Genomic DNA, 26,327 nt, shown 5'->3' with positions numbered 1-26,327 from the left:
TTTTGATTAAGGTTATTGTATGCTTGCCAAAAAGATTGGCCTCTTTTATAACTATGGTTCTTGAGATGGAAGAAGGATTGGCCTCTTTAGCTTTTAAAGTAGCCAATAGGATAATGCCCCAGGATCTTTTGCCTCAATAAAAGCATAGATTTTTGATAGAAGGATCACATAGATGTGGAGCCATGGATTGGTAATCCTCGCCATTGATCTGATGGGCCCCACCACAGATGGTAATACCACAAAAAACTCCCAAACATATGGCCTACAAAATTGCACTTCCTAGTTTTTTTGTTTATTTGGTTTCTTCTGTTTCTTTTTTTTTTTCTTTTTTTTTTTTTTTTTTTTTTGCATTATTACAACACTAGTTCAAAATTATAATTTTTTTTTACTCTACTACCACATGGATATTTCATGAACATACTTTATCTAGTGTGGATTGATTATTTTCCGCCCATGGTACTGTATCATTTTCTATACACTATCTCAGCAAGGTCTTCTTGTGGTGTAGGTGGATGATCATGGATGTGTTAACCTTAGTGGGCTTCTAAAAGTCACTGGCGGCTACGGTACCAGTGGTATGCTCTTTTCTTCTGAACTCTTGATTCAATCTCTACTTATTATGTAGCTTCATCACAAATTACAAGGAAGCCAACTTACTAGGAGACATGTACATTGGAGTCCCCAATCACATGTCAAGATTATTTTTTCATCACCACGTCCTCTATATGTTTCTATATATTGTTATAACAGGTCTTGTATCGTTGCCTAAATCAGGAAATACAATCGTATCTCCTTCCCCATTTTCTTTGCTGACTTGCGATAGGTTTTCAGCAGCATGAATAGGTTCATCAAGTGCTTTTGTAAGGCAATAATACATGTCCTTTGTCTAGCTGCAGACTTGGCACATTACATAGGCATCATAGTCCAACATGCAGAGTCATAGGTCCATGCTAGATGGGGCAGGGTGGTTGTACTGATGCAGGACGCTGGACTAGGCTAAAATGATGTCATGAGATTAATCAATGGATTATCATATCAATGAGAAAATGCAAAAAATATATAATCTACCATAGATATAAAAAGTACTCAAGTAAGCAATGTTTAGATTTAAGACCTAATTCCAATTATGTTGTATGGTACCTCATGTGACTCCCATTTATAGCACAGGGATTGATCTACATTCAGGGGATTCACATACGTCCATCAAGGGTCAAGTATTTTAGGTTTCGATTAATTGGGAATTAGGTTAAGGGTTTCGAATTGGAGATTTACGGTTTTGGAATTGGGGATTTAGGAACTTAGGGTTTAAAAGTTAGGAAAATTGGAGAAAATGGGAATGTAAGTGAGAAATCATTGTTCACGGCATTGTTCACATGTTGGGGGAAAGAGAAGGTTTTGGTTTAGGTTAGGTTTTGATGTGGTCTAGATTGGGTTTGGTACAGATGATAGTTGGGAATGAATATTGTGTTGGGTTGAGAAAAGTGGAAAATAGAAGGGAAATTTTGAAGAAATAGAAATAGGGGGAGAAAAACTTATCTGGATTAAGATTAATGGCTGCATACCACGGCATCACACAATTCCAATCATGGGAAATAGCAAGGAGAAAAATGTCTCCACATGTAAAACGTATCTCCATCCTCCCAATGAGCAGCCCACATGCATCTCTCCAATATAGGGTCTTCAACGATGCACCAAATATGCATGTGTGGTCTTCCACGCACCTACAATCTGAGGTCGGGCCCCACGTAATGATCTAGCCGTAGAGAAATTGGAGCGTGGGTCACAGCTACTCTCCTCTAATATACTCGATATGGTGCTTGGATGTCCTCATCAACTCCTCCGGCTGAGAAGAGATCGCCTCTGGCGATATAAAGTTGTGGTAATACTCAAGAAGATGGGGGAAAAGTCTCCGAAGCTCGCTCTTCGTGATCCATGTATTGACTTTGACATGTTCTTCCACTTGAGGAGATAGTTCTGAAAACCTTTGTGCCTGGTGGAAACCACTTGCTCATCTAGAATACCCTATCTATTCTCTTTTAGCCGATATCGATCTTAAAGGGGGCAAAGGGTGAGAATATGGGTTTGGTAAATGCCACGGGTAAGGGTCGGAAGAAGGGCCAATGGGTGAAGCTTCTAGTCCTTGAATAAAGTCGAGATCTTCAACATTGAACGTAGAGCTAATGCCCATGTTAGCTAGAAGATCCACAACATTTTCTATATTTGATGAGGTCAAGAACTGCGAGCATGTAATTTCTCCACGGTTCCTCGTAGAAATCGCTCTGGCCTTATTCGAACCATGACATAAATATCCATTTGAAACTCTTTAAATCTGCCATGTGAATCAGTTAGCATTTTATATTTCTCATTACTTACATTAATCCGCTTCTTAATCTCATGATGCAAGTCATGAATATGGTGTGCAAGTGCATCCTACTGACTCTTACGACCTATGGGAGATTGACATGGGAATGAGATCTATAGGCTTTCTTGGCATATAACCATGCATTACCTCAAATGGACTCATGCCTACCGACCTATTGACTAAACTATAATATGCAAACTCTGTAACTGGTAACATCGAATCCTAGGTACTGGTATGATCGCCTCCAAGACATCATAACAGATTACCCAAACTTCTATTAACCACTTCCATTTGACTGTCAGTTTGTGGGTAGTGTGCCGATGAGAATTGAAGCCTCTTACCCATCATGTGCCCAGTGTTTTCCAATAATAACTCATGAATCTTACATCTCTGTTAGACACAATGGTCTTTGGCAAGCCATGCAAACGAACCACCTCTCCAAAGAATATTTTAGCAATGTTGGAGGCATCTGACGTTTTAAAACATAGGAGGAAACGAGCCATTTTAGAAAAAACAGTCCAACACTACAAACATGGAATCCTGCTTTCTGATTGTCTTGGGTAGTCTAAGCACGAAATCCATACTTATGTCTTGGCAAGCCATGCAAACGAACCTCCTCTCCAAAGAATATTTTAGCAATGTTGGAGGCATCTGACGTTTTAAAACATAGGAGGAAATGTGCTATTTTAGAAAAAACAGTCCACCACTACAAACATGGAATCCTGCTTTCTTATTGTCTTAGGAAGCCTAAGCACGAAATCGATACTTATGTCTTGCCATGGAGCATGAGGGACTGGCAAAGGTATACATAATCCTCCATTTTACCTTTTCTGGTTTACCAGGTAACAAGTCCTACATTGCCCAATAATTCTGGCGACATCTCGCTTGAGACTTGGCCAATAAAACTTCTCTTCGACAAGGGCAATAGTCTTGTATCTCCCAAAATGTTCGGCTACTCCAACATGAAGCTCCCAAACAAGGAAGTCTCGCAGCAAAGTTTGTGGAATGCAGAGTTTGTCCCCTTTAAATAGGTACTCATTAATCACGACAAACTAATTATCACTACGTGACGGATCACTGAAAAGTGGTGTATATCTTCCCAAAATCTGGTCACGCTGGATATTCTTTTTTTAATTGCTCAAACCCAATGACTTCTACGCTCATGGACTTGAGTAACGCTACTCTACGACTGAGGGCATCAACAAGTTTATTCTCGACCCTGGCTTTGTTTCAAAACATAAGTATACTCCTAGAGAAACTTAACCCATGTGGCATGCCTTGGGTTTAATTTCTTTTGAGTGTCGAGGTATTGTAAAGCCTCGTGGTCAGAAAACAATACAAACTCTTGCAGTAGTAAATAATGTCGCCAATGTCGCGGGATTAAACTACCCCATAAAATTCCTTGTTATAGGTAGAATGTCGTTACTTCCCCTTATTCAACTTTTCACTAAAATAAGCGACAGGGTGCCCTTCCTGGCTAAGTACACATATATTTATACCAGATGTGTCACACGCAACCTCGAAGACATTAGAAAAGTCAGGAAGGCGCGTGACATGAGCCTTAATCATCTTGCATTTAATCTCTTTGAACGCTTCGGAGGCTGCATTAGTCCATTTGATATCTCCATTCTTAATGCAATCCGTGATGGGAGCCATAATGAAAATAAAGCCTTAAATGAACAACCTATAAAAGGTTGTTAAACTGTGGAAGCTATGCACCTCTTAGATGTTCTGCGGTTCAGGCTAACTTATTATGGCCTTGCTTTTCTCAGGGTCTGCAGACATACCCTCCGATGAAATAATGAACCCTAAGAAGATAACTTTGTTAGACATGAAAGAACACTTCTTCAGGTTGGCATACAATTTTTTGTCTTAAAGGGCCCTGCAAACATGTCTCAAATGGTGGAGATGTTGTACCTTGGAGGTACTATAAATAAGGATGTTATCTAAGTATACCACCAGGAACTTACCTATAAAGGGTCTCAACATCAGGGTCATCACTCTCATAAACGTACTCGGAGCATTGGTCAAGCCAAAAGGCTTGACTAACCACTCATATAACCCATCTTTCGTCTTGAAGGTTGTTTTCCATTCATCTCATGAGCAAATACATATCTGATGATACCCGCTTTTGAGATCAATCTTGAAAAAGATTGTGGCACTAGCCATCATGTCCAACATGTCGTTAAGAGCGGTATAGGAAACCAATACTTGACCGTGATCTTGTTGATGGTCCGACCGTCCACACATGTGCGCCAAGTGTCATCTTTCTTAGGCGTGAGGAGGGTTGTCATGGCACACGGACTCAAACTCTCATGAATGAACCCTTTCTTTAGAAGCTCATCAACTTGTCTCTTCAACTCCACATGCTCCGTGGAGTTCATTCGATAGTGAGGAAGGTTTGACAAAGTCGACTTGGGGACAATATCAATGGCATGCTGAATGTCTAGCATGGGTAGAAGCTCATGAGGTAGATCCTTAGGGAAAACATCTCTAAACTCCAACAATGGATTTAGTTCGTGTGGCCTCTCTACACTAACCTCGGGTGTGACATCTCTTACCACGAGAGCATACACCATTGAATTAGCTTTAGTCACCTTTTCAAATTCTATGGTATTTATAATGTGGAGAGATTTACGCTAGGATCTCCTCACATCTTTGGGGCCACCTTCTTGATCTTCTCTTTCTTCTTCGGGGTGCTTTCGGGCAGAAGAGGATTTAACTTTATCTTTTTACCTTCATACATAAATGAACACATATTTGAACAGTTGAATAGTGTCACATCACGATCATACAACCAAGGTCTACCCAAAATGATATGGCATGCATCTATAGGCAAGACATCACACTACAACGTGTCTTTATAGGAAACAAACTTAATGGGAATGAGACACTGTTGAGAAACTTGAACCCTTGAAACTCTATAGGGTTGAGGGTGAGGAACGAGTTTCTAACCCAAACAAGACACGGCGCTGATGGAGACCTCGTTGGTGCAACTGCCACTATCAATTATTACCTTGCAGTTTTTGTCATCACACTTGACGTAAGTGTAGAAAATTGAATTCTTGCAGCAATCATCTCTCTTTAGCCTTGGCTAAGGCGCATCTTATAACTCCAAGTGTCATGTTCTCAACTCCTCCAACTACTTCATCACTAGCACCAATTTTAGGCTAATATTCTTCTTCTTCACAATCACCCCGTTCATCAACATCTTCATCATACTCGCTAATTATGAGGGCCTTGCCTTTCTCTTTCTCAGGACACCGGTATGCGAAATGACAATATCCTTCGCAATTGTAACACCGCTTTTGCTCACCTCCCCTCGAACTGGTACTAGCTAGACCTTTACCTTCAGTACTGGTAGTGGTTTTAGATTGGCTCCCAGAACTAGGCTTAGCTCCCTGGGGAGTGGCCTTGACTTTGGATTCACGAGAGTCGAATCGCCTCACAAGTTGCTGTTTCAAATACCCCTCAACCTCTTGCACCACTTGATAGGCATGCTCTAGGGTGTTCACGTTGTGAGGAATGAGCTCTTGTTGAAGCTCGAGTCGAAGGCCCATTCTAAGACGGGAAAGGGTCACTAATGGGTCATCCTCGATGTGACTACACATCATGTATTCTTAAACTTGGCGATGTACTCACCCTCGGGCATTGATCCTTGTCGAAAAGATTGCTATTGATCCAAAAGCTTCTAGCGGTATGAGAAGGGAATGTGTTTTTCTTTCAAAATCTCTTTCATCTCGATCCACAGTGAGACTGGGTCATCTCCAGACCTTTTCACCTTCTACTCTACATTCGTCCAAAGCAACTTGGCAAACCTCACCCGACGGCGATCAGACATATTGTACTACTCGAAATAATGATCCATGTCCGCAAGCCAATTAAGGAAGGCCTTGGGGTCCAAGCGACTGTCATAACTTGAGGCCTCAATCTTCACGCTCTTCTTGAACTTGGTTTTCTCCAACTCACCTCTTGTTTAAGATTGAGCATTTTTCCCATTGTTGGGGTTTGTCTGGAGGGACACTTCCAACTGGTTCATACGAGTTGGTCTCGTTCCTGGAGGCTGCTAGTTGGTTACCGGTGGTTCTACTTTGGGCCTCGATGACTGCAAACGGTGGTTGATAAGATTGAGGGCTTCAGTAAGTTGTTCCGAGTTCATTATGGGGTGTAGACCAAAACCACGCCCACTATGGGTAGGGATACACTAGACACGCTAATTAGGGAGAACTAACCACTAAAATCCTAAATACAATATGATGAAAATGGAAGGCTACTAACTTGAAACGCGACAATGTGTAAACCCTAGACGCTAATCTGACGGACACACTAACCCTATGCTAACTTAGGCTCTTGTATCAAAATTTGATGCAGGATGTGAGACTAAGCTAAAATGATGTCATGAGATTAATCAATGGATTATCATATAATGGGAAAATATAAAAAATATATAATCTACCACAAATATAAAAGGTACTCAAGTAAGCATCTATGTTTAGATCCAAGAACTAAATTCAATCCTGCAATATAGGTCCTTAAAAATATAGATCAAAGAGAAATAGGCCCAATGGAATATGGGATTTCCATTTATAGCATGGGGATTGATCTACATTCAAGGGGATTCACATATGTCCATCAAGGGTCCAGTATTCTAGGTTTGGATTAATTGGGAATTAGGTTAAGGGTTTGGGATTGGAGATTTAGGAACTTGGGGTTTAAAAGTTACGAAAATATAAGAAAAGGGGAATTGAAGTGAGAAATCACTATTCACGGCATTGTTCACAAGTCGGGGGAAGGAGAAGGTGTAGGTTTAGGTTAGGTTTTGATTTGGTTTGTATTGGGTTTTAGTAAGGATGAATATTTTGGAAATGGGTTGAAAAATGTGGGAAAAAATGGATTAATGGCTTCACACCATGGCATCACATCACTCCAATCACAAGAAATTGTAAGGAGAAATACCCTAGCGGAGAAATCTCATTCATAATAATCATAGCATCCCCAAATTAGGGCTCCCATAACCCTTAAATAGTTGGGACTTTTACAAAAAGATGTCTCTCAATAAGGATCCTAATTACTTCCTACTGTGAAATCAGAATAAGACAACCCCCTAACTCTCTAACAAATATAAAATTACCCCTAGCTAAGGCGAAAAACTTGTCTCCACATGTAAAACGTATGTCTATGCTCCTAAATAGTAGCCCACATACATATCCCCAATGTAGGATCTTCAACGATGCACCAAATATGCATGTGAGGTCTTCTATGCACCTACGATCTAGAGTTGTGATCATCTAGCCATAGAGAAACCGAGGCATGGGTCACAGCTCGTCCACTCCTTTGATATTGATGCAGGACATGAAAATTAACTATGATATGCAAGATCTCAGGCTTTAGATCAAACTAATTCAGAAACATTCACATAAAATTTCCACATCCCACACAAAAGTTCAAACATTCAAGCAAGGGGAATCTGTGCGGGTCCAGGGCTACACATGCTAGGGCTGGATCAATAAAAATTATGAACCAAACGATACTCAAAGGGAAGTAAAACTCATCCACACATGCACAACGATTTGTCCCTAATCCAAGGGATTCACTAGTTTATGTTCTGAGAACCCTAGGGTAAGAAAAGGACAAACAAATTGAAAATAATGCAATATAGGGTTGGAGTTATGGAAAATAGGTATGAGAGGGATGAAATAAGTAGGAAATCTGAACCTGGCGATAGTCCACACGTGCGGACAGCGGGCCAGGCCTGACGCACGTGCGCAGGAGCCTGACCGCACATGCGAGCGAGCCCCGATTCCGAGAACCGACTTTTAGGGTCTGGTCGGCTAGGGGAGGAGGGAGGACTCCAAAATCCCCAATTTTTAGGACGATCCGACGTGTGGTCTGGGCGTGGTGCTCCGTCGAAGTTTCAGCCCTCTTGTAGGGTCAGATTTTGAAATTCTGCTGTAGGGAGAAGAATTGTGGCGATAGAGAACGAATTCGAAGTGTAGATGATTATAGGAGTTGAAAAATAGGGATGGTAGAGGATGGGGGCGAATCGGGATAGATGTGGCTTCGCACCACGGTAGTCGGCCCTTCGATGAAGGGAGGGCTTCACACCCAATTGAATTTCCACAACTCAAGAACTCAGAGGAGTAGAAAAAATGAATGAATTTTCATTAAACTTCAATGAATTAGAAAGACTACAAGGGGTGCCTATTTATAGTAAAACCCTATACCTCAAAACTCGCATCATGTGCACAACCTATTACTTAGCGACGAAGTAATAAAAAATAACAACTAATCAAAGCAATCTAAACCGTCCATGATATTCTAAATAACATTAATAAGCAAGACCTAAAATATGAGATTAATCAGACTAGTGGGACATGATCATGAGAACCCATGATGGGCTTGACTTGACTATCGGACCCATTCCAACGAATCAATACTCAGTCTTTTAATTAGGAGGCCCTCTTTGGACATCGTCATTGATCCGGATCGACAGTAGGGCCCTCCTCCTCCTTGCGTACGTGCGTAGGGGGGGCGTGTGTGTGCGCGTGATGTCCCCATTAGATATACTCGATATGGTGCTTGGATGTCCTCATCATGTACTTCTGGCCCTGTTGCAATGTAACAGAAATATAGTCTTATTCAAACAATTTTATCCTTAAGAGGAGTATACAAGAAAAGGCATGCATTCTTTTATGTTAGTCGATTACAAATCTAGCCTTATTCTGTCACATAGGCATCATAGTCGAACATGGAGAGTCATATGCCTATGCTTTAGAGGCTGGGTACATCTGGCCCTGTTGCAATGCCACGGAAAAATGGCCCTTTGCAAACAGTCATATCGTTTAGAGGCACATGCATTCTCTTATGTTAGTAAATTATATCCTTTGGTTATCCAGTTCAATGCCTCTAATTGTGTACTCCGATACAGTGCATCTTTCTGTTTCATTTGGTGGGAAAATATTATTGAAGGAAGAGTTTCAAATTGCTAAAAGAGAGTTGAGAATGGTGTCTCAGGTTGGTAATTGGTTTCCCTCTTATTTCCTGTCATTCATTAGTGTGGGGTTCTCTCTATGGAATAACATGGATACGTTTTAGTAATCTACAGTCCATTCCTTTCTGGCATTTGTTTCATTTCAGGTACCTAGCCATTGCATTGCTGCTTCCCAGCTTGAAAATATTGTCTTTGAAGTTTTTGATTCCGAGGGCAGAGTTGATGAAGGGATACATGATGAACCAACACATGATCAATTTCATGCACTTACATTAACATCAGAATCATCGCAAATCGACAGCACAATTCGGTATACTTTCCGACGTGGGAAGTGCACCGTGCCTTCAATTCCTGTTCCTCGAGAAGAAGGGGACTTCCAGTTTGTGGCTTCCCATTCTCATCACCCAGTGCTTCGAACTAGTGTTAAGGTTGCAAGCTACTTCTAGAATCAGTTTATTTTCTGTCATCTATGTGGCAAGGATTCTTTTCTCTTTTTTTTCTTCTTTTTTTTTTTTCTTCTTCTGATTGCTAACTTGCAATTCCATGTTATGCAGATTTTAGTTATTCGGGCCCCGAAATTGGAGCTGGCCACCCTAACTGAGCCAAGCACTCCCATAGTCCATTCTCAATGTTCCGATGGAAGGATGTTGCTTCTCCAAGATACATATGTCTTTGATCCTAAGCATGCACATGCCTTGGTGGCATCTCTCTTTGAAGATGGGAAGGTAGGCTAAACTTTTGCTTGAAATGCTAGGTACTAATTTAGAATGGGATTTCTGTCTCTGAAAGTGAACGGCAATGAATTTATTAAGCATTTTCCTAATACCCCAGCTTCATGAACAAAACATCTGATATCTTACCCAGCTTCATGAATAAATCCTGGTAGGCTAAGCGTTTCACGCGTGCTGTTTGAGATGAGCCAAATATACAATGGATGCATTAGGTGAAGAGGCTGTGAATTAGCCTTTGCCCTTTCCAATGAATGTTACATTATATCTTAGAAAGCTTGATAGTTAAAATGGCCAAAACCCGCACCGGGTTTGGGTGAACGGCAAGCATCGTGGGTGTGCTCCTCACAGACACGAGTTCGATTCCCCTTCCCGGGATTACCTGATGGACGTGGTTTTCTAGTGATTGCATGCATCTGCAAGGAATAGTCTCACCTCAAAATGTGGCGGGGACACCTTGATGTCATTAAAATTTAAAATTTAAAAAAAAAAGAAAAAAAAGAAAAAAGAAAAAAAAAAGAATCCTTCCTTCCACTAATTGTCAACTCCACGTTGTTTTCTTTAAAATAATAATAATAATAATAAAATAAAAATTATAAAGCATTTAATTTCTAGATAGTAGATTTGTCTTGGTTGCTATGGTCTTGAACATCTTTATCATAGCTTTCAGGGCTGTCATTAGCTTAGACATGGTTCCACGAATAATAACTGAACTGGGGTACTTTATTTACTAAAGTTCATCAATGATTCAATAATGTGCTCTCAAATCTTGGAAGCAATTCCAAAAGTGTGTTTATTGTAAATCGTAATTTGGTTTCACCTCACTAAATTTCAAAGGATAGACCAATGGAATCCTAACATCATATATGCCCACCAAGTTACCAATCCATCACTTCACATTGGTTTATATATGTATATATATGTGTATATATACATATATATACATATATAAACCAATGTGAAGTGATGGATTGGTAACTTGGTGGGCATATATGATGTTAGGATTCCATTGGTCTATCCTTTGAAATTTAGTAATATATATATATATATATATATATATATATATTGAGACAATTTTATTTAAAATATGAATTTTTGCATATAGGAACCAACCATACGAAGTGTAGCTTGTTCCATCATCCTTTGTTCTTTCTGCACTCAAACTATGCTCAATCTTCCGTGTGTTCTTTTCTGCAGAAACTTGATAGAGGTCTTGCTAAAGTTGGGGTACAGATTGGAAGCATTGAAAACAAGCTGAAACTGCTCAATGATCGGAAGACAGCAATTGCACGAGAAATATATGATTTGGAAGGTTCTGAAACTCATTAAGAGATTTTCTTTCATTAATATTTTTCCCTTCTTTGGTGATGGATATCAAGTTATGGAGAATTACAAAGGTGTTCCTGATTTATACCGCTAATGATGTTATGAAGACACTCTTTTTGTTATAATGTAGTGAAGTTATAAAGACACTTTTTTTCATTATAATATGGTGAAACACAAAATGCTTCCTAATTATGGTAAGACACAGTCTTGTTATTGGCAACTGGTGAGCAGGTTTCATCCATTTGATGAAACATTCAAGGTTTTATTTCCTTTTGGAAGCTAGTACTTCCAAACAATGATGAGTATTATGTAGTGGATCATTGTTTTCACATTTTATTAAATCAGGGGTCATTTTTATAATTCTCTTTAGGATATCATTAGCAACATGATTAAGATGGAAATCAATTAGCAAACTGACTCAAAGTGAACATGAAATTGTGACGAACTTGCCAGTTTTGATGGAGCCTCTATCCTTCAGTCCATTTGACCATGTGATGGATGCAAAAGACCTAGTAGTGAAAAGGATTGAAGGCAAAGGTGATGACGTTGTTGCTGTATTCTGTAATTTATTAAAGACCATTCAGATTCGAGAACCAGAAAAACAGTATGTGCAAGATGTAATCGGCGTTGTCGCTCTTCTTGGAACAGTAAACAGCTATAGACTTAGTAGGTAAACCTTCTGGCAGCCATTTCACTACTGCACATTATACTCAATATTCACGAAACAACTAATAATTTTGATCCGGTGTGTGATTTACATTTGAGTATGACTTTTTGCAGGATATTTGCAGAATATTTGGGTGAAGATTATATGCTTGCGGTAGTCTGCAAGTCCAATGAAGCTGTAAGTGCTTTAGAAAAGTATGTTGAGAAAGGAGAAATAGACTGGAGCTGTTCACTTCATGAAGCAGCATCCGCCTCGGAGAAAACTATAAATGGCCGGTTTCGTGTTATATGTCTGGAAGACATAAGGTAGTTTAGAAAGCATTTAAATTCCATAAACGGGTACACTCACTTGTGCTCATGCACACACCGACACCATGCTCTCTCACATGCACATGCCACTGTTTGCACAAACATTTCATTCCCCAGGTAGTGTGCTTTCTGTCAAGAAAAACCAGTACTTTCTGCCATGAATGATTGATGCCAGTTTAACTATTGTAGTCAGCATTTGTTGCATTTCCTTATTTCTATAAACTTTGTACTCTAAAGGTGACTACTTTTCCATGCTAGGCCGTACAGTGGAGACATTACAGGCAATGATCGCCAAAGGAAACTGGCCTTGCCAGTTCCACTGTTACCATCTGGGAGGACACCACATGGATTCCTAGGTTATGCAGTTAATATGATCAATCTAAACATGAATATGCATATTACGACTGCTGCTGGCTATGGGCTTCGGGAAACCTTATTCTATCTTCTTTTTGGTGAGGTCCAAGTTTATGAAACAAGGGCAGACATGCAAGAGGCCAATGCTTGTATAAAGTCTGGGGCCATCTCTTTGGACGGTGGAATTAAGAGAGGAAATGGCATCCTTGTTGTCCTAGGAAATTGGTAAGCACATCCGAAGCGGTTCCTTTTTTTTCTTTTTTTTTTGCAATGTCATTTTCATGACAAGGAATTCTGTTTTCCAAATATGTTTGACAAATATTTCTTAACAGGACTTCAAAATTTGTATGATCTGTGTCATATGAATCACACAATCATCTCATTGAATGTGATAACAGTTGCTAGTTTCCCAGTTGAACTCCATACACAAGGTGTTGAAATTATAATATAATACAGTATTTGGATCAACAATCTGGATCCACTATTGGACTGCACTGCTGGCTGATGGAATGCAGACCAAGATTCACCATACGATTGGATTGCGGGACCAACAGATCCAATCAAATGTCTGAGAGAGTAAACAACTGTGGACTCACCAGTCTGTTAGAATAAAGATGTTAGTGTTTATACACAAATCGTACAAGAAAGAAGGAGGCTTTGTATAAATCATACAGCCCCTAAGGTAGTATATTTGTGTGTGGATGAAGTATTTAAGTGGCAGTTGACATCATTGTTCGAAGTATCCCCGACATTATCAAAATATCCCCGATATTATCTGTATCTCCAGCTCGACGATACTGATAACACTAGTAATGATACTGATGACAATGGTAGTATCAAAAATTCCAAGTATCGGCGATGTATCTCTAAGTATCGCCAATATTTTTTACTATGTAAATTCTAGGTCTCACTTATATTGCTAATGTATTGATATTGCCAATCTAACACTAATATCAACTGTATAAATTCCAGGTGTTGCTTGTATCACCAGTGTATCAACGATATTTTGATAACATCGCCTACATATCAATATCGCCAAAATTTTGTTTATTAAAAATTTTTTCCATTTCAATTTTTATATGGGTGCATGGTTGTATGCAATGTTCAATTTATCAATAATAATATCGATTATATCGTGATATTATCGTTATCGCAACATGTGTGATATCAAGACCATAATCTTTCATTTCCTTTCCAACTGGCAACGATTTCTTGGTGAAATATCGTGTGTTGTCAATATTTTGAAATATTGATGAATGTTTGGATGACACCACATGCTTTTTGGCCTCCATTAAATGGAAACTTATTATGTATGCATTCTTTTTAAAATTTTCATATTCATAAATTTGCAAATATGTGTATTTTAGCATCTGCTAAAGTTTCACTGAAAATTTCCACTGTTTTCCCCATGTTTCCCCAATGTTTCCCCTCATTTCCAGTTATTAGCGATATCGATATTTTTTTGGTATCCCCTGTAGTGGACTAAGTCTTGATTGTCAGCCAAAAATCTGATAAGCACTAACACCGCATATTGCATGTCGAACAAGAAGGGGTAAATTTGGTTTTAGTGGAACCACAATGCATTCCTAAGGGTTTCAAGTATTGTCTTCTTTTATTTTATTAAGTGGTATATCAACCAAGGCTATGTAAACATAGGCCATAAGTATGGATGATTTAGAGATGGTTTGTTTTTTCTCGGTCGAATAAAAAAATAATAATTTTTGAGATTAGAAACTCTTAGAGGTGAGATTCTTGGTTCTTTCTGGTAAAACTCCGCATATCTTCCCCTATTTATTATTATTATTTACCACTGAAATTAGAGATGATTTAGAAGTGACCAGAAGCTTTAGGCATCTAAGCAGCATTATCGAACCTCCCGCTTCCGTTTGTTGTCGTGAGAGGAGGTATCCAAGCAGGGTGCAGGTATAAAGAAGTTGGGAGTCTATGAATGAAGCATTGATAGGAAAACGGTTATAGAGCTTTGGTATGGAAGAGGGTTGGCTATGTAGAGCGGTGATAGTTAGGAAGTATGGTCAGGGCCGAGAGAGTTACTTTGCATTTCTATGGTGTTGTGGGGCTCCTTCTATGGTGGCAGCTTTTGCTTGGTTGGCCAGTTGGGAGAGGACCTTGACGGAAGATAATTTGCAGAAGAGGGGCTTAATCCTTGTCAGCGCTTGCCTGCTATGTTTCAGAAATGAGTCAGTTCTTCGTCTTCTTTTCTTTTTTTTTGCAATGCCCTTTTGCGAAGGAAGATAGGTTCCCTTTTTTTTTATTATTATTATTCTTTTGGGGTACTCTGGGTTATGCCTAATTCGATTGTGTAGTTCTTTGGCCAGTGGCATGGAGGAGGCATTGGGGCAGTGGGTTGTGTGGTTTGGAGGCTCTCTCCCTGCGGGTTATGGTCCATTTGGGGTGAAAGGAACAGTAGATGTTTCAGAGAGGGCTTGAGGAATGCCAAGAGAGTCTTCTTTAAAGCTAGATCTATGGTTATCAGTTGGGCTGCAGTGAATGCCAAGCTTTGTGGTTGTAGTTTTTCTGGCTTAGATTGGGCTTGTGCTCTAGTCTTTTCTGCGTTCTTTTCTTTAGATTCCTTTTGTGGTTTTTCTGCCCATTAATAAATTGTCATCCTTCAATAAATAAATAAAAAAGGAAGAAGAAGAAGTATTGGGTCAAGAAGGAAAAGTGGTGGACAAAAGACATCTCTCTTTACAGGGCCTCGACGCTATGGAAGACGGTTCAGGGTGGGGAGCAAATTCAAGGAGGGGATTGGATTCTCTTTAGGGGTTGGAATGGGATTCAGTTTTGGGAGGTCGTTTGGTTGGGTGGGAGGATACTCTGCCAAGAGTTTCCGAGTCTAGCTAGATTTTCCTCGGAAGCAAACATTCCCATTGCTTGGTGCTAATTCAGTCTTAGTTAATGAGGGTGGTGTGGGCGGGATTGGGAAGAAACGAAAGATGCTTTGGAGACTGGTCTTGTTGGTTGGGATTTGGGCTTTATGGGAGGAGAGAAATAACCGGTGCTTTTGGAATTGAAGTGGGTTGGTTTCAAAGGTTATGGAAGTAGCATGGATCAAATTCTATTGTCCATTTAGATTGAATGAACTGCTGTTTATTTGGAGGATTGTTCTCATGGGAGAGATTACAATTCATTTCTTCACACAATAAATAGGTTCTTATATTCTCACGGAAACCATTTGAAGCACATCATGACAGTCTTTGAAGTTCCGACAAGCTCTTCAGCACAAGAAATAGTCCTTGACTTTTGCTGGGAGTGTTGACAAACTATAGGCAGTATTTTATTTCGTCTGGTGCGGGATTCCCATTATTTCATCTTGTCGTCGGCTATGACCTTCTAGCATTCATGTGATGTTTTTACATGTGAAAAGTGATCATAGGAGCTGTAACTGGTTGACAGTTTTAGATTCATATTTTTGACACATCTTTCAAGTAACATTTACTTTTTAGGGTCAGGAAGTATAGAAATAATATGTTCGAGCTCAGTACATGCCCGATCAGGAAATTAGAAATTTTCAATTTTAGTAAATAAGGCATTCTAGCCACTGGTATCCACTTCATCTTATCTAGGCATTTGTGCTGTAATAAATGTTGTTCTTCATATAAGCTACATGAAAGCCCTTTCCATGAATGATCACATACAACTGTTGTATGGTACTATAAGGAATTTCAGCTATAAATTCCTCTTTTTTAATATAGATCTTATGTCAAATCTCTGAATTTAAAGGTCAAATTCCTTGTTGTACCATGCAATGTTTTTATGTTATCATTTTTCTTAATTGAAAAATTAAAGTAGCGTGCGTTTTATCTTAGTGAGGGGATAGTGCATGACACTGATTATGGTGGCATATGCAAACATCATCTGATGAGAATTAGTCAGCAGTGAGGTGTGAGGCCCCATCACCACCATCTGCACTCAACCCTAAACTAACCCAACCCGACCTGAATTTGATCAACCCGAACCCAATCCAATTTGATGTTGACAACCCAACCTGAACTAGGGTTGGTTTAGGTTTTGTTCAGGTTGACCAGAACCCAAGTTGCTGCCTTAATTTTAATCAGATGGTGGTGATGATTGATGAGTAGAAATGTTAAGTTGGTTTATGTTGTTCTATACCCTTGGATCATTCATTCCTTGATAGTATGAATGTAAATTAATTACTTGAGCTTTGGTAGACATGTTTCTGTTTTCTTTCTTCCACTTCTCCATGGGTAATGTCAGAGACATTTTGACTCTGGGTACTGTCCTTCTGTTTCAGTGATCCAGAAATCAGATTTCCAGTTGAGCCAGAAGTTCTACGGTCCTCTCAGCACACCTTGGATGTTGTAAAGAAGATAACTGACAAGAAAGCTGAGATGGAAGCCCTAAGTGCAGAAATATTGAAAGAGACAAACGCCCTTGCCAAAGCCCGCCACAAATTTGGAAAGCGAAGAGAGCAGCTGTGCAAATTTATGGAAGAGAAGGCACCCTTCATAAAGGAGGTTATGGAGTCTAGAAAGCAACTTATAGCTGAAAACTAGGAAATGCATTTTGCCGTAAATATGTATGTTTTGTACAGTTCTGTTGCTTTTGAATCTGGTGGTGGTTGCATAATTTCTGTATATATTATGGGATTCTGATTTTATAAAATGAAAACAGGAAGTCTCAACATGCATGCCACCTTTTGGATACTTTTTTAAAAAAAAAAAATGTTTATATGCAATATATATGCTTTTACCTTGGGTGTTGATTCTATGTGAATTTGAATCGATTTTTGTGGATTAATGAGAAAATCTTCATCCCAGTAAACTTGGCACCATTCGGCATTGTTGTCATTGTTGTCATCTGACATGCATGAATTCTAGGGTGCCATTTTGCAACCTGGAATGTAGAAGTTGATTAAAATTTGTTTTCAGAAACAATTTCTGTGGTAAGAAGTTTTAATTGTGTAATTCTGACTACAGCCACTCATTTGCATACCATGAGATGGATGGTGAAGGAATATCATAAATATAAGCTTGCCAATAACGATTTAGACCACTCAAAATGTGGTTTGTTTTGGTGTTCAAGAAAAACGTAATGCTTCGACGCATCAAATGCGTATAAAATTTCACATAAAAAATTCCATTCAACTTAAGGAAGATAAATGAGTTCTATAGAACTACTTGATGTGATTTTTTATATTTTTCTTTTCTCTATTTAGAGGAGAGTTTTGATACTCCGGCGGAGTTTGATGGATGATAGGCAGAGACGTGTATCCACAAATCAGAGGTTATGATTGTTTAACCAATCTAGTTTTAGGGCTGTGACTCGGCACCTATGGGTTCCACAATTTAGTAGCTTTAACTTGAGTTAATGCATGACACGTCTACAATTTCTGAATGCCCGCTTATCAAGCGTCATACACTGTCAGGGAATTATGTAACTCTTTAATCAGGCAACTATCAAATACAGAAAAGGTTCCACAACTTTGTGATGGCTTACCATCTTTTCCAGATAAAATGCCACTTGTGTACGAAATGAGTACCGTGAAAACTGTAGGCCCCACCATGAAGATCACGTTGAACAAAATGAGGCCGTTCCGGGTCAAACTTATTTTAGGTAAGGGAGATCTTCATGTGGGCCCTACTGTTTTCATGGTACTGATCCTACACAAGTGCCTTGTTGGTGGAATTGTGGTGCTGTTGCATGTATGTGATCAGTTCTCCGATTACTGCTCTTCAAATATTTGTTGCCACTTTAGCCCTTAAAAGATCAAATATTTTCAAGACGAGAGACGCGCTGAGAAAATGAAAAAAAAAGGTTGGGATTTTTACTGCAAAGTCCCCAGCAGTTCTAATTTTACCAAGCAACGCCTTCAAATTGAAATTGCCGGTTCTTTTTGGTAATGAATAAAATGCCCACAATTCTTCTTTAAGAGCGGCGAAGTTAAAAATTGCGGGGCCCACATGGTACTTGTACGAGTTTTATTCAATGTTCATCCATTTTGCCCTATCATCATTTTAGGGTGCAAGTCCAAAAACGAAGCAGATCCAACGTTTTTCCTACGTAAGTTCTGGATCAAGTTGTTATTTGTGTTTTTCTTTCGTTCAGATCTATGTAACCTTACGAATACGTTAGATGATAAATAAACATCACGGTAGGTCCAGGAGGTTTCAACGATAGGCATAACTTCCTATGGTGTGGTCCACTTGAGCATTGAATATCTCTCAATTTTGGATTTACTCCCTAAAACAATACAGAAAATTTGATGAACGGTGTGGATAATTCTCATACATCACAGTGGGTCCCTTGGAGAACCTGCCTGTACCGAGCTCGGTCCGCCGGGTTAGTACCCAATCCGCGTCCCGCTTTAGCGCTCCCGAGTTCTGAGGAATATAAATACAGAAGGGATCTTGGTAATTCATCTTCGAAAAGCGTGGGCGGACTCCTAAAGAAGTTGGTGGTAAAAATCCGAAGAGGGATAGGTTATCGCCAGTCACTCCTCGTTTTTCCTTCTCTTCAGTGTTTCCATGCCCGCAGTACCATTTTAGTTCTGTACACCTCCACCATTTCAGAGCCTTGCGATTCTCTCTTCCACCGGTTCAGGTTATGTACTCGCACCTCTTTTTCCTCTCCTACAAGTGAAAAGATAAAGAAAAAAAAGGGGGAATTCAAAGGCGTTGCATTTCTATTCTAGAATCTTCCATTGCATACTCTGAGAATTTTTAGTTACTGCCTATGTCATGATCAACGGTCCGGATATGCCCGAGCCTGCGACAGATGGCCGTAAACATGCTACAGCGGGCCTGGCATCGTGGTTTGGATCTAACGGTGAAAGCTGTTGAAGCTGAGAGGGTTTGATCCCAGACCGTTAATGCAGTCGACCTTGAGTTGAGGACCGACCACCGGGTCAGTGGGCCTTGAGGTGGAGCCGAAATCCGGCGATGCCGGGGCCATGCCCAATCTTCTGATCTATGCTTTCATCAACCCATGCATTCAAGTTGGGAGGAAATTGATGGAGTAGATTATCCATCAATCGTGGCATGTAATCATGTAAATGTGTAGTGGCGCATGCTCTGGTGTACTGGGCAGATGTGGGACCCACGTGATTCGGGACGCTTGACACGTCCATCAGAAGCATCGCCTCATGTTACCCCTAGGTCCCAAAAAATCAGCCCAGATGAAAACTCAGGTGGGCCACAGCACAGGGGACACACCTGCTCTTGATTTGCATGGGGGTCCACCATGTTGTTTGTAGGGAATCCAGGCCGTCCAGACCCTTTGTCTGCCCTGGATGAAGAGTCAGGACAAAAATCAGGTTGTTCTGCAACTCAAGTGAGCCCTGGTGAAAATCAAGGGTAAGCATCCCCTCCTATTTTGTTCCCGAAACTGTGGCCCACCACAGTTTGGGATTGAGATGATTTTCAGATTATGGGGGTAACCTGAGAGGATACATATGATGGACAAGTTGGATGTGATACACAGACAGCACGGGCCTCATTTCTACCCATTACCTCTGTAAGCTTACATTGGTACTGTTTCCCACTGGAGCACACCTCTTGCATGTATGCATGCATTTACACCTGTATTTGTCTGTATGTATGCATCTAGCATGAGGAGAGAGAAGGAGAAGGAACATGGAATATTTGATTTCTAAGGTGGGGTGTTCTGGGAATGATTAGTGTAAGTTGCAAAGAATGGCCATTGTCCACATTCAATTGCTGAAAAGATTTCTCTGTTGGATGGTCGAAGCTAGTTTTGGGCAGTGGCAATTGAAGGCTGACACAGCTTGGTGGGCCATTTTGATCAATCTGGTTGGGGCCCGTATGTATGATGTTTGGTAGGACCACTGAACGCTTAGAGATTGAAGAGGGGTAAAATGGAATTTGTTGTTTAAATGGTGTACTTGAAATGAATGATACAATAGCGTCATGGGTTTGCACTAGGAAGGCGAAGAAAGGAGACCATTCATGTAAAGGTTGATCTTTAATCCACTTGCAGGCAGTATATTTCTTCATGGTTTGTGTCTAATCAAAAAACCAATGCACTGAATTTTGAAGCTATGAAAAAAGCACATACAAAATTAGCAAAGTTGGGATGTCAGGAAAGCATCATGATAAGTTCATTTATTGATACACTACAAATATTGGTATAATACTTTTCAAAAAATATATACAAAAGTCTGTATCATGGTACAGAGAGTTATCTGAGTTTGTATCTGTCCGTACCATCCTTTCATTACAAAGGATAGAATAGGACTGCATCTTAGATAAACTGTTGGCAAGGTCTGCTTGAGGTGTGCGTGAAATACATGTTCTCATGCTGAATTCTCTTGTACTACAGCTTCCGATGGTGGCATTTTCTCACATAAAGGTGTAATCTATTCCAAAATCATGAGCCAAAGCCTACCCATTGAAGTGGCCAGTGTAAAGGCAACCAACAAGATGCAGGACGACACACTTAATAAGGCAGACACAATTGTGGGCCATTCCAAGGTTTGTGGGATCAGCGTTGCCTTTGAGCATCTGTTCTTTTATGTATGTCATCAAGAAATTTCCATTTTGTGGATGTTTTATATACCATGTTAGTTATCTCTAGAACTTCATGAGCTAAAGTTTGCTAATATTCGTTTTGATGAAAGTCCATGGTAAATAGACCATCCTGATGTGATAATAACTGATCCTGAGTTCAAAATGTCTCAATCCCACGTAACAATAATCAACTTTAATAATTTGCAGATGCTTCAAGACGATCTGCAAAAGTTGGGATTAAAGATCAAGCATCATGAGGACAACCTGAAATTTCTGAAGACTCAAACAAACAACTTAGATGAATCCATTTTTGATATGCAAGGTTAGCTTATTGCTTTTCTTTAGTGTGGTGTCCTTGTATTGTCTTGTCTATGATCCATCTTGAATTAGGAAAGGTGTTGAAACTAGCTAAAAGCAGAATCAGAAATGGAGTCCATAGGCTATCTGTTATTCTGTTCTGTTTTTGAGGTCTGTGTGGCTTTCGATCTAATGCACTAGGAAAGTTGAGTCATTTAGATGCTACCCTAGGATTGCATCTCTGCAAGTGCAACATGATATAACTAGTTACTACTTCATTGCCTTTCTTTTTCTTCATTTAATATCTATTTCCTATTTCGTTGTTAAGGATCCCACATTGAGCTCAGGCCAAGATCTTGTTCTATTGGCTTGGGCTTGGGCAACCCTGACCCAGCTATAGATGCTGCTACTTTTTTCTTTTCTTTTTTTAATACACGCACTCACACCCCACACACACCCATGCACTGACACCACAGTGGGATTTCACCACAGTGGGCACTAGAACCCATGACCTCGTGTTGAAACTCTTGTGAGTCTACCACTGAGGCATGAGTAAGGACTCAGCTACCAGCTGCTTGTTTTCTCTCTGTATATGTTTAACAAACCGCTGTCTTTGATATATGACCTGCATGTGTCATGTCTTTTATCCACTGCTAACACAACTTGTTCACTCAGTTAGTCTTGGAAAGTACCACTCATCTACTGTAGCTGACACTGGAAGTCAGAATCTTAACCATGTACACACCGAGCAGAACACTATCGAACAGATATTACGGCAGGAGAAAACAGCAGCTGGCATATTGTGCCAGCTGAAAACTCGTCATGGAGCCCAAGCATCAAATCTGCCGCTGACGAAGGATGTGTTGGGTATAGTAGCTACTCTCGGCAAAGTAAATGATGATAATCATAGCAGGTTAGCTTGAAAACTGAATTCCATTCCTTCTCAGTAACTGAACTTTGTAGCTGTCATTGATATATTGTATTTGGTTATTACTTAGTTTTTTAACTTACCTAGCCCCCATACACTTCCATATCCAGGTTTTTCTCTGAATATCTAGGATTGGAAAGTATGTTGGCAGTTGTATGCAAGACGTATGAAGGTGTTAAAGCTCTTGAACTGTATGATCAAGCAGGTCGGATTGATAAGAGTGTCGGACTTCATGGGCTAGGCCAGTCCATTGGAAGGCCCATGGACGGCCGTTTTCGGGTCATTTGTCTTGAAGATTTAATGTAAGAACCTTACATAGCTTTCTTTTTCTGAAATGAAAAGTATTTGCCAAATGTTACTGAATTTAACGCATATCATTAAGATTCCCAAATTTTAAAATTGATACATCTTCAAGATAGATTTATTTGGTCCATACTGTCATTTTTTGGGGCTGGTATTCCTTGAAATAACTGTAATATAGTTTCTTTTTTACAGACCTTATGCTGGCAAGTTTGTAGCCGAGGACCCACAAAAGAAACTCGCTTTACTGAAACCAAGATTACCAAGTGGGGAGTGTCCCTCCGGCTTTCTAGGGTTTGCTGTTAATATGATCCATGTGGACAATACTAACCTATCTTGTCTCACTCCCAGTGGGCATGGCCTTAGGGAGACTCTGTTTTATTATCTCTTCTCCCACCTACAAGTATATAGAACCAGAGTTGATATGCAACTTGCTCTCCCATGTATAAGTGATGGTGCCATCTCTTTAGATGGCGGAATGATGAAAGGTTCTGGTGTCTTTGACCTTGGCAACTGGTAAGCAGTAGGTTTCTTTAACTGCCTTTTTTTCCTTCCCTTTTTTGAGATGAAGTGAGATTGGTTTCTTTGGTTTATGGCTCTATACAATACTAGGGCAACACTAAAGTCGGCTGTGCCTTGTTCTCATTAGTTGAGTAGGGATGAATACCATGACCCTACAGTCATGAGGAATCACAGTAATGCCATTCTGATGCTAGATGCGGCTGAACTGCTGAAGTATGTAGTAGGAAAGCTATTGGTACATTTGGAAGTATCAAGAGACTCGTGGGTGGCAGAAAGATTTCTGACTACTGGAATTCCGCTTGTTTCAACTCATGGTTGGAATGAGTGGAATTTGGTTTCTCGGTTTTGAAAAGCAGAAACTAATAACCCACTAGTTTGAAAAAAAATTATTAGTAACTTATTAGGCGGGCAAAAAGAAACCAATGCAAGATTGCTGATAAAACTAAGAAAGAAGTGAGCCAATATAAGATCCATCAAGGCAATGGATATGAGTCCCCTATACAAAGACAAGATCTATGGGAAGATATATTTATTAAGAGAGAAAAGAAACCCATACAGCTTTATGTCATTTTCTGTGCGGCCCAAACGACCAGTGAGTTAAAAAAGAAGTGAACTCACTGCCAAATTTGGCCAATTGGGGATCTGAGAGTACTTCCAATGGTAGCAAGGATATGCTCTTCTGCTTAAGTCTTTGTTATGTACACATGAATGTACTTCTGACAGCAAGCCAATGAACATGGTTTCTTCAAGCTCTTTTGTGATCATAATGTTATTTCATTAATTTCATCATGTAATATTAAATTGGGTTCGCTCTTGATGAATTGCAATCACTTTCAGGAAAGACGTGGAAGTGAGGTTTCCAATTACCTTAGGAAATTCAAATCTACCAGGGGACATTGGTGAAACTGCAGAAAGGATCAAGCTTATGAAATGGGAGAAGGAAAGAATAGACGAAGACATAAAAAGGGAAGAGACATTATTAAACCATGCAAAAAACAGCTTTGACTTGAAAAGGCAAGAGTTTGTGAAGTTCCTTGGTGAGACCTCGCCATACGTGACTCAGGTACTGCATCTTGCATAATCTTTGGTGGTCTTGATACTGTTAAAATTCTTTTAATGCCTTAGTAGGGTAAGGCCATTTTGCTAGTTGAACCACCAATTTGAATTCGCTTTGAGAACGTAACCAGCTTTTTTTATCTATAACATATACAATGAGAGTAATTTCCTTGGGGGCGGAGACTTTTGGATATTTGAAGGACATGGGAAGACATTTCAAATAAAGAAAGGGTCCTGCTGTGAGGACTGTGAAATCCACATTGTACATCTGTTGCGCTCCTTAGGTGATGGCTTTTGCATTATAGATTGGAGGCTTTGTTGAGCCTTGAGTCTTTTCGCGTCGGGAGCATCGAGTTCTCCAAGACAAAACTTGTATTCTGCTCATTCATGAAGGATGCTTAGACTGCAATCCTAAGAGAGGATAGTTGTACTTCCAGGGGGAGCATTGCTTCAGTCCCGTAAACCAAAGAGTAATCTGTGGCCTACCTGATGATTGGATCGGCTCGACTGTTATTTCTTATGTGCATCATGGTAGTATGAACCTGTTGGGTGTGTTGGATGCCATAAACATACCACGTTGGCCCCACAATGCTGGATGCCACTTTTTTTTAAAAGAAAAATAATAGATGATTTCACAAGCTTGGATGTACTTCTGTTTTTCTTGCTCTCTTTATGATTTCAGTAACAGAGTAACCTGATGATTGATTCCTGTGATTTGTTACAATGGGCAGAACGAAGTCAAGGCTGAAAGAAAATAGAAACATGCAGAGACGAACCTATGGCATGAGCTTTTGCACAGATGATTGCTACAACCCAAAGTAAACTGCGACATTGGCTGTTTATATTGCGTGCAGGTTGTCCAAAGGGGTTATTCTCATGGAGTATGTTTCCCTGCACCATCACCCGTGTTGTTACATTATTTTTCTTTTAAAATCGTGTACCTCAACCAGTGTTGTTACATTATTTTGCTTTTTAAATCGTTTATATCAACCAATGCTGTCACCAACTCACCTTTAAGAGGTTTTTCTTGTCAGTTCCATGCTTACCATCATTGGAGAAAGATTGCCAATGTTTGAAAGACAGGAAAATCATTGCTCCCTGCACGCCATGGGAAATATAGTTTGCCAACATGTAGGATGCCAAACATATGGGCCCCATGGTTCCGTATTCCTAACCATTGATCTGATGGGCCATCCTGCAGATGGGGGATTCGACAAAATATGGCAAATTAGAATATCCAGGTTCTGCTCCGTCGGTTGATGTTGTACAAATAGATGTTAAGAGGGGAAAAAAGAGAATCTGTAGTTGACATTGAACCCAAAAGGGACTGAATACTGACCATGGGTGCTTTTTTGGGAATGTAGCATACATTCACACCCCACTTTGGGAATCAATGCCAAGACCTCAGTGTTGAAACGAGGTTATCTTCACTCAGTCTACCACTTGAGTTATGGATCAGTTTGTAAAATATGCTCAACTCTTACTTCATGATACATCCAAAACAGGTAAACATATTTGGGCAGTTCAATTGACTTGCATGCTGCCTAGGCAATTTCTCTGTAGTTTTTAAGTGCCTGCTTACCGTAAACACACACTGACAGAGTATAAAACTTCTCTCTGGGCCTTATATTTCTGACATGAAAATAAATACCGGATAAATGGTGTCCTAGGAAAGGTGGTCACGTCTGTCAACAGAGGATTGTTCCATGTCCCTATTTTTTGTTAATAGATGAAAATCATAAAGAGGTTTGCTCAAATACAGCCTGGCGTATTTCAATACAGCTTTAGCATTTGAATCTGGGTAATCTTCCAATGATCTGAACCGTTAATATGACAAGTCTGAGTCTTACCTTATTGGTGGAAAGTCAACAAATAAAAGCTCTCCATGGATTATATCAACTGTTTGATGATTTAGCTATGTTGGTCTGAACATCAACAGAAACATTGCATAAATAATAGGTTGGAATATTCAATCCGAGAG

At 39.8% G+C, this 26,327-nt stretch overlaps 2 protein-coding genes across 9 annotated transcripts in view; both read left to right on the top strand.

Annotated features, from left to right (window-relative positions):
• The window catches only part of LOC131245200 (structural maintenance of chromosomes flexible hinge domain-containing protein GMI1-like), a 139,034-nt gene extending 121,610 nt beyond the window's left edge, over window positions 1-17,424 (top strand). For all 6 annotated transcript variants that reach the window (XM_058244496.1, XM_058244495.1, XM_058244494.1 and 3 more), the window contains 9 exons: window positions 509-575; window positions 9,291-9,376; window positions 9,500-9,781; window positions 9,908-10,078; window positions 11,279-11,393; window positions 11,861-12,077; window positions 12,188-12,379; window positions 12,641-12,961; window positions 17,010-17,424. In XM_058244496.1, coding sequence (XP_058100479.1) covers window positions 509-575; window positions 9,291-9,376; window positions 9,500-9,781; window positions 9,908-10,078; window positions 11,279-11,393; window positions 11,861-12,077; window positions 12,188-12,379; window positions 12,641-12,961; window positions 17,010-17,271 — 1,713 coding nt within the window. In that variant the 3' untranslated portion in view covers window positions 17,272-17,424. The remainder of the gene's footprint in view (window positions 1-508; window positions 576-9,290; window positions 9,377-9,499; window positions 9,782-9,907; window positions 10,079-11,278; window positions 11,394-11,860; window positions 12,078-12,187; window positions 12,380-12,640; window positions 12,962-17,009) is intronic.
• A 1,706-nt stretch (window positions 17,425-19,130) lies between these two features.
• On the top strand, window positions 19,131-25,379 carry LOC131245199 (protein DEFECTIVE IN MERISTEM SILENCING 3-like). Of its 3 annotated transcripts, none has more exons than XM_058244489.1 (8): window positions 19,131-19,318; window positions 21,056-21,207; window positions 21,451-21,565; window positions 22,216-22,453; window positions 22,579-22,770; window positions 22,964-23,284; window positions 24,128-24,353; window positions 25,078-25,379. In XM_058244489.1, the coding sequence occupies exons 2-8, from the start codon at window positions 21,106-21,108 to the stop codon at window positions 25,102-25,104; spliced, it is 1,221 nt and encodes a 406-aa protein (XP_058100472.1). In that variant the 5' UTR covers window positions 19,131-19,318; window positions 21,056-21,105; the 3' UTR covers window positions 25,105-25,379. The 3 variants fall into 3 exon arrangements, with proteins under 3 accessions (XP_058100472.1, XP_058100471.1, XP_058100473.1); XM_058244488.1 differs by lacking the exon at window positions 19,131-19,318 and adding an exon at window positions 20,431-20,690; XM_058244490.1 differs by lacking the exons at window positions 19,131-19,318; window positions 22,964-23,284 and adding an exon at window positions 20,431-20,690.
• Window positions 25,380-26,327: the final 948 nt, after the last annotated feature.

Source organism: Magnolia sinica, chromosome 5 (genome assembly GCF_029962835.1).
Source record: "Magnolia sinica isolate HGM2019 chromosome 5, MsV1, whole genome shotgun sequence".
NCBI lineage: Eukaryota > Viridiplantae > Streptophyta > Magnoliopsida > Magnoliales > Magnoliaceae > Magnolia > Magnolia sinica.
This window is presented reverse-complemented; position numbering and strand designations above follow the sequence as displayed.

Coding starts and splice junctions, on each gene's coding strand:
- LOC131245199 (XM_058244488.1), top strand. CDS start 20,624: ATGAATGATACAATAGCGTCATGGGTTTGCACTAGGAAGGCGAAGAAA. Junction 22,771..22,963: donor ATTTGTCTTGAAGATTTAAT/GTAAGAACCTTA, acceptor TCTTTTTTACAG/ACCTTATGCTGGCAAGTTTG. Junction 24,354..25,077: donor CCTCGCCATACGTGACTCAG/GTACTGCATCTT, acceptor TACAATGGGCAG/AACGAAGTCAAGGCTGAAAG.